Source organism: Pundamilia nyererei, unplaced genomic scaffold (genome assembly GCF_000239375.1).
Source record: "Pundamilia nyererei isolate P.nyererei 1_Seehausen unplaced genomic scaffold, PunNye1.0 scaffold00237, whole genome shotgun sequence".
NCBI lineage: Eukaryota > Metazoa > Chordata > Actinopteri > Cichliformes > Cichlidae > Pundamilia > Pundamilia nyererei.
This window is the reverse complement of record NW_005187638.1, coordinates 724,272-732,088: the sequence shown is the minus strand read 5'-3', so window position 1 is coordinate 732,088 and position 7,817 is coordinate 724,272. Positions and strand designations below refer to the sequence as shown.

General features: G+C 43.9%; 2 protein-coding genes across 3 annotated transcripts in view; both read left to right on the top strand.

Annotated features, from left to right (window-relative positions):
• spdl1 (spindle apparatus coiled-coil protein 1) overlaps positions 1-6,455 on the top strand; it is a 7,239-nt gene extending 784 nt beyond the window's left edge. The window contains exons 2-14 of one of the 2 annotated variants that reach the window (XM_005749120.1): positions 22-183; positions 347-523; positions 1,179-1,373; positions 1,651-1,800; positions 2,159-2,257; positions 2,359-2,469; positions 2,557-2,697; positions 3,110-3,216; positions 4,125-4,245; positions 4,599-4,665; positions 4,743-4,841; positions 4,872-4,989; positions 6,138-6,455. In XM_005749120.1, coding sequence (XP_005749177.1) covers positions 22-183; positions 347-523; positions 1,179-1,373; positions 1,651-1,800; positions 2,159-2,257; positions 2,359-2,469; positions 2,557-2,697; positions 3,110-3,216; positions 4,125-4,245; positions 4,599-4,665; positions 4,743-4,841; positions 4,872-4,989; positions 6,138-6,285 — 1,695 coding nt within the window. In that variant the 3' untranslated portion in view covers positions 6,286-6,455. Of the gene's footprint in view, positions 1-21; positions 184-346; positions 524-1,178; positions 1,374-1,650; positions 1,801-2,158; positions 2,258-2,358; positions 2,470-2,556; positions 2,698-3,109; positions 3,217-4,124; positions 4,246-4,598; positions 4,666-4,742; positions 4,990-6,137 lie in introns of both variants that reach the window. The other variant, XM_005749119.1, reaches the window with a different exon arrangement.
• Positions 6,456-6,762: 307 nt separating this feature from the next.
• Positions 6,763-7,817, top strand: part of sil1 (SIL1 nucleotide exchange factor) — a 7,249-nt gene continuing 6,194 nt past the window's right edge. The window contains exons 1-2 of the mRNA XM_005749118.1: positions 6,763-6,910; positions 7,357-7,460. Coding sequence (XP_005749175.1) covers positions 6,802-6,910; positions 7,357-7,460 — 213 coding nt within the window. The 5' untranslated portion in view covers positions 6,763-6,801. The remainder of the gene's footprint in view (positions 6,911-7,356; positions 7,461-7,817) is intronic.

Genomic DNA, 7,817 nt, shown 5'->3' with positions numbered 1-7,817 from the left:
TCTGTGTCCTTCACTTTCCAGATGGCAGCAGAAGAGGAGATCAAGGTACTGAGGATCCAGCTCAGAGAGAAGGAGGAGCAGGTTCATCAGGCCGCTCAAGCTGGCCTGGATCTCCTCAACCAGCAGGTGGAGCTGCAGAACCGACTGGATGAACAAAGAGTAGAGATGACCAACGCCCTTGAGGTCCGCTCTTACACAAATAAAGAGAAAAAGCTCCCGTAAACTGCCATGAGCCCAATACAAAAGTCCTTGTTTTCCTAAGTTTCCCGCCCTGTTGGTCATCCAAACTAACTTCATCATTGTTTCAGACCTCTCCACCTATCTTTGTCTGATGTGTGTGCCACAGGCTCTCGAGCAAGACAAGTACTCGTTGCAGAAGGAAGTGGAGCTGAAAACTCGGATGCTGGAATCACTGCAGTCGGACTTTGACTGTGTGAAGAATCAGCAGAAACGGCACCTTCAAGAACAACAAGAACATCTGGAGAGGGCTCATAGCATGGCACTCAGTGAGCTTCACAACAAGGTACAACAGCACGTGGTCTCATCTGGTATGAGGCCGTACTAATGAGTGAAATTAGGGATAGGGAGCTATGCTAAATGTGTACCTATGTGAGTTATGAGGTTAAATGCACTATGGTATCTTACACCAGTAAAAGCCCCATTCTTGAGTGGCTGTTAGAGCAGTAAAGTGAGATAGTTGTTGAGGTGTACCACGCTGTCACTGCCTTCAGAACTGCCTCCATTCTTTTTGGGGCTGGAAACGTGATTCAGAGAATCTGGTCCGTATTGAAATGATGGAGTTACACAGTTGCTGCAGATTTGTTGGCTGTACATACTAGAGATGGACCGATCCGATATTACGTATCGGTATCGGTCCATCTCTAGTATGTACAGATGCAAATTTCCCATTCCACCACATCTGTATGAGTACAGTGACTGTCCTGTTGTAGAAAACAGTGCATTACACTGCTGGAAGCAGACAGAGACACTGTGGTCATAAAGGGTCACGGTCAGCAACAATACTCAGATATGCTGCAGGATTCAAACGATGCTCAGGTAGTGCTAATGGGCTCAGTGTACCAAGAAAATCTCCCTCACAGCCTGACTGGTACACGGCAGGATGGATCCACGCTGTCATGTTGTTTTCCAACCTGTGATTGTGGTTTTTGCTGTCTCAGATCCTGAGGTTGCAGTCTTCTCTAGAGGAGTCCCAGCTGAATGAAAAACAGCTGAAACATAAGCTGGAAATGCAGACCGAGACGCTGAATAACAAGACGGAGGAGCTCCGAGCTCTAAATGAACACACACAGAGTTCCATGACGTCGGAAATGATAGAGGTGCAGATGAAGATCACAGAGCTGGAGAACGTTAAAGTGAGTGACTTACAAAGGAAGGTTCTACAGACGGCTCATTCTCACAGCGACAGTGTGATAATAGAGACCATCCAGAGCTGAGCTGCTATGTTAAGCTGTTCACAGAAAGGCTTGTGGATCTGACAAGCTGTCCAGATGTTTTTGGTCCTTTGAGCACCACAAAGCATGTACCATCCAGGTCAACTAACACGAGAAGTACCTAGATGAATAAAAATCATTAATGGCACGAGAAGAAGAGGTGTTGAATCAGCATTGGTGTAATCTGTTCGTCTGCCAGGTGGAGCTGGAGCAGGCACTGCAGGAATCGCAGTACAAGGAGCAGCAGCTGGAACTGAGCAACAGCAGCCTGCAGCGGCAGCTGGAGCGAACCACCGAAGAAAAGGAGGAAAGGCAGAAAGAAGCGGTGTCCTGGTTCAATGCATTAGAGGTGAACATGTTACAGTCTGCTGTTCTCTGTGTTGTGCAGTCACACCAGGGTGGAAATGCCTGGAAAGGTCTTAAATAAGCACTTTCACTAAACTCAAAATAGATTAACAATATAATAATCTAAAAATATTAATGGAACGATTGAAATTAGGCAAGTAGGAGATGATATTGTGCATTTGATGAAGCTCGTACTTGCTGCTTGGTTGGTTGTGTCCGACTCTGCTGCGGTCACGTCCTGTGATAGTCTAATCAGGGCAAAGTTGATAATACAATCCAATATTGAATTCTCAGAGAAGCGTGTTTAGTTTCACACAGTAAGCATTTCCACAGACTTTGTCTTTCTCTCTCTGTAATGACAGAAATCTCGTGAGGCCAACAGGGATCTGCAGATCGAGTTGGATCAGGTTCTTCAGCAGGCCCAGGATCCAAACAGCAAAGGGAACTCACTGTTTGCTGAGGTGTGTCACACTTTCCTTTGGCAGCAGGTCTCTCTGTAAGTCCAGAGTTGTGCTTGAATCAAACCTGGAACCTCAGTAAATGGCTCCATGTTGTGTTGCAGCTGGAGGATAAGCGGGCTGAGATGGAGAGGCAGCTCATCAGTGTGAAGGTCCAGTACCAGTCGCTGCAGAAAATACACGCCTTTAGCAAACAGCAGATGCAGCGCTTGAAGGTAGCGTGCGATAGCTCATCTGGTCGGTCGCCGGTTTGTAACTGGTTGGTGGTTGGCTGACAGTATGCATGTGCGTGTTTGGTGCAGGTGCAGATAGCCACTCTGATGCAGCTGCAGGGCTCCAGGGCTGACCCTGCTCAGCTGGAGAGACTGCAGTCCATGCTGTCGGAGAAAAATGGAGAGATCCAGAATCTGATGACTAAACTGCAGAGGCTGGAGAAGGTGGAGGTGAGAACGTAACAGTCAGTGCAGTTTGTAGAACGACTTCACGTTCAGAAAGTGTGTGCGCTCGTGCGAGAGTAACACCTGCCCTGTTCCACAGACAATTACACAAAATGCTTTTAGAGCAGATTTACTTCACGTTAGTCCTACTTACTGGAAAAAACGTTCCCAGCAGACTGAGCGGCGCTAGCATAGCATTTATAAATTAGAGCTGGATATTAACAAGTCCAAAATCTACAGCAAACTACAGGCTCAGATGGAGCGATGTCTCTAGCAAATGGGATGTTTTCTGCTTTAACAGGAGCTCGGCTAAGCCTCACATAACATGAACTTGTGCTGTTTTACTTATGAGATAAAATGCTGCAGCTGCTCTCCTAGATTCGGACACACAGTCACATGTTGTTTGTTCCGTGTGTAGATGTTGTTGAAGTCTCAGCCAGCTAATCCGGCTCCAGCCGGTGATGGAGATGGCCAGGATGAAACATACTACACTGACCTGCTCCAAATGAAGCTCAGCAACACTGTGTGAGTTTGGCTGTTTTCTGGCCTTTTGCTTGACCATCTACAGGTTTACTAGAAATATAATGATCTGAATAAAAGAAAGAAATTGTCAGTTGGCCTTTCTTGCCATCAAAATGAGTCTGGATCCATATTTTGGGACAGATGTATCCATAAATGTCTGATTATTGGCTCGTTAGAACAGCATACAATCTTGGTTCACTTTCATGGTAAATGGACTGATACAGTGATTATTCTGCTCTGCTTGAACACTGAAAGTGCTTTAAAGAAAGGTCAGTGAAACAATGTTAAACAATTTATCTTTAATGTGAGATATTCAGGTTGACACAATGAGAACGCGTGAAAAACATGTTGGAAATGTAGCTTTAAAAAACGAAACAAAAAAGACAACAGGTTGGATCGATGGGAAAAATACATTACAGGTAAATTTCTGTGAAGAAGCCAGTGCTTTGAGCCCCATTCATCGGGAGACAAGTTGAAGTCTGCCACCTTATAGACGGTCCTTGGGGTGCTTAATGTAACAGTGTTGTTGGACTTGGATGAAAGTGGGAAAACGGCCACAGTAATTAGGCTCAGACGTTAGAATAGAAGTAGAATCACTGTGCAGCTGAAGAAACCATTGCAGAACAAAAGAGGTTTTATCCATTTATAACGGATTTTTCTGTCTTTCGATCTTTATGCAGGAAGTCTGGGTCAGGTGGTTGGTTTTCTTGGCTTCATGAAGCAGTGCTTAATTGTAAAACACATATTTGTCTGCACTGGGAAGATTTGATATTTTCAGGATTCAAAATGAACTGTTACTGTAACAAAGAAGGCTAGACTTCAGTTATTTCATCTACATAACTTTGTGTGTGTGTGTGTGTGTGTGTGTGTGTGCGTGTGCGTGTGCGCGTGTGTGTGTGTGTGTGTGTTAGTAAGGATGCAGAGCGTCTGAGAGATGAGCTTTCTCTTCAGAGGATGAAGTCTTTGTCAGAGAGTCAGAGAGCTCTGGAGCTGGAGAGGAAACTCTTCACATCTGAGCGGCTGCTCAAACAGGTAACAGGCTGCTCTGACTGCAGCACTTCCCTGTGTTAGTATCTCTTACAGGTGCCGTTTAAAACTACAAAGCAGATGGAAGCACAAGAGGTAGTGTTTTACCTCTAGGTAGTGTTTTCTGTGGAAATCTTAAATAATTATAAAATGACATCTAAAAAAGTAACAATACTAAAATAACTTCATGGTTTTACAGTAATCGTGTAGCTCTAGTTGGTATATGTACTTGGTTTGTTTCTTCTACTGAGCTGTAAATTTGAGCCCCATGATGGGATTTTTGTAAGGAATGTGGACTATTGTATCTGCTGCGATCTTATATTTGCTATTTGATTGGATATTTCCATTTCCTGCTGCAGGCTCAGAGTGACAAGATCAAGTTACAGTTGCGAGTAGAGGAGCTCCAACACAAATATGAGCCAAAAGGTATGTAGCATAGCGCGCCCGCTCTGTACACATGCGCCGGGGTTGTTGCAGCTCTGTAACTGTGCTGTCACCTGCAGAGGCAAAGAAGAATCTCATCCAGAAGAGAAAGAGAGAGAAACTTCCTGTTGACATCACACCCTCCGTGGAGGAGGCACCCCTGGACCGGACCAAGGAGGCCGTTGCTGTGGTGACAGATACAGCGGACCCCGAGGCTGACATGCGTCCTCCACTGAGCTCCTCAGCAGGTGTTTCAGAGGCTGAGCCACGGCCTGCAAAGTGTGTGAAGATCAGTGAAAACGAAGCTAGTGTAATTCCCAACCCCAGGTATGTACTAACAGCAGGGATGTGTACGACCAACTAAGTTCTTGGGAGTTTAGCGTTGGCTTTAACCCCGACCTTGCAGAGACGCCAAGGTAGTTTACATGACTGTACATAAATTTCTGTCCACAAGTTGCAGCTAAGGCATAAATACTGGGGATTTTTCTGTTTAGGGGATTGTTAGTAACATGTTGTCTGTATTTGTTAAACTGGAAGGATTTCATGAGTTTTAATCTTTGGTTTTGAAAAGTTGAGGCATTGTTCTCTGTAATATCTATGCTCCTCGTGATGAAGATGTTGGGGTGATTGTGATTGGCAGTTTGATTCTAGTCCACAGTGTGATCTTTGAGTGGAAAATTTAATGTTTCTTGGTTGTTTTTCCAGTAGAATTTGTAGTCGGTGTTATTGGAAACACTGATAGTTGGTATAGGAGAGAATGTTTGTCTCCACTGTTGCAATTTGGCCAACAAAAAAAGGCCTTTGATAGCAGAGCATGACTTTGGTCTTCCACCCCTCACCGCTCATGGCAGATGCCCCACCCCCCCGGAGCCTGGTTCTGATGGAGGTTTCTTCCTGTTAAAAGGGAGTTTTTCCTTTCCACTGTCCCAAAGTGCTGCTCATAGGGGGTCATATGATTGTTGGGGTTCCTCTGTTTTCTCTGTTGTCTTTACCTTACAATCTAAAGCACTGTGAGGCAACTGTTGTGATTTGGTGCTATATAAATAAATGTTTCATGTTGGGAGGGAAGAATTGTGAGCTGTAGAAGCTCGGGCATCCTTAAAGAGTTACTGCGAAGTTGGTTTATTCTAATTTCTGACATAGTGGGTCTAGTAACTAATAATAAAGCATCAGGCCTTTTTTCCCTGTGAATTGTTATGTTCCTTTAATTTTATGGTTTTGTCATATTGCTCAAAGAAAATTGCAAATATTTTAAAGTGTTTAGTGTTCTTCTGAATCCATATTTGAAGCTGAGTGCTGAGGAGAAAGGTCCTGTTTACTTTGTCAAATGTTTTTTCTTCTAATGACACTAATAAATAGTCTCAGCGCACCTTTAGTCCTGTTTTGGCACATCGTGTTGTTGACTAAGTACAGATGAAAACTGTAAGATCAGGAGCCGAATGAGCAGTAACTGAATTGTTTTTGGTTGTTCTCAGCTCTCCTTCAGCTGACTGTAAGGAGAAAGTGATGGAGGAGAACCAGCAGCAGAATAAACGAGAGGAGAGGAGAAAGAAACAGAAAGCAGTGGAGATGATCCATGTCAGTTCTAACAGCAGCATGGAGAACCAGTGCGCTCAGCAGTAGGACTCATCAGGCCTGGACTACACACCGTCACATGTGGACATGTATATGATGCTGCTGTCATTTCTAATAGTCTTTAAAATAAAACAACTTCTGTTCTTATAAATATTATAATTATTAATTTGTTCTACAATTGTACCCACACATTTAAATCTATTAAAATGTTTCCAACATGCTGTATATTCATTTTTTCAATTCTTTCTTGTTACATTCTGTGATATGCAACATATATTGTTAAAATACATCAAGTGCAGTAAGTATACATACGTTTCATATAAATATACTCTATAACTTTCTTCTTTTCTCTAGCCCACATAATTAAACATTTCAGTTACATAAAACATGTGAATTTTGATTTTATGTACTGTATAGCCTGTATAATAAATATGTATGAAATATCCGACACCAGCTGCTGTATCCCGTTATTTGAATATATAACACGCTACACCAGCAGGGGGCAGCAGCGGGAGGTTTGTGTACTGTACCGCAGCTCAAAGAAGAGAAGCTGTACGTGGACCAATGAGAATCGACGGAAAAGTAGCAGACGCTTTGGGATGTCTGCGGGAACTGTCAGAACAGGTGGAGGCGTCGCTTCAGCTTCACTGCTGCTCTACTGTCGCTCGGACTGGTGAGTGTTTGCTAACCTGAACGCTGTCGCCGTCATGGAGCGGTCCTTGGTCGCAGCTTTATGGTTCCTCGGGATTTGGGAGCTGTCAGCTGTTACTTACGTGCTCATTGTGTCGCCTAGATATGCAAACATGTGTAGAGCTGTCATTGTGTTACTTTTTTGGTAGCCAATCTGTAAAGACGCTCACAGCCCGGTGAGTCACGCCGGACTATTCAACATCTTGACTTTTTAAATCGACATATTTCTCAAAGCAGATTGTCCCCAGAGACGGAACAAAAAGTAGTTTAGTCCCATTTTTGGTTAAAACACGAGATTAGAGAGTGGAGTTTGCCCCGGGCTGGAGAACAGTAATAAGGACCAGTGGTGTAGTGGTTAACCCTCCTCGTAAAGCTCATGCAGCACCTGAAGGTAGCTATGATTCTGACATGCCATGCTGTGTTTTCCAGTCACCATGAAGCTGATACCCTTTCATGTCGGGGGAACCTCCTTCATCCTGGCCGTCCTCTTGGTGCTGCATTACTGTCACATAGCCAGCATTCTTGGCCACAAGGTAGGTTAAACCTTTTGCTCTGATAAGGTGTTTAAAGCTCTCAGATGTTCTCGAGCATGTCATTTAGTTTCGCTGCACCTGTGATAAGATGGATTTGGCAGCAGTGATGGGTGGAAAGAGCTGCTGGTCAAAGCCTGGCTGTGGGCAAACTGAAGACTCGTGAGAACATCCACGTGTGTTTCAGCTGCAGCTGGGACTTGGCTGGAATTAGCGGTGTGATAAAAGCGTTACCTTTTAACCCAGGTAACCCTCACTGGTAACCAGTGTTGGTCAAGTTACTTGAAAAAGGTAATCCTGTTGTTTTACTGATTACTTATTTTCAAAAGTAATTAATTATTTAGTTACTTTTTAAAAACA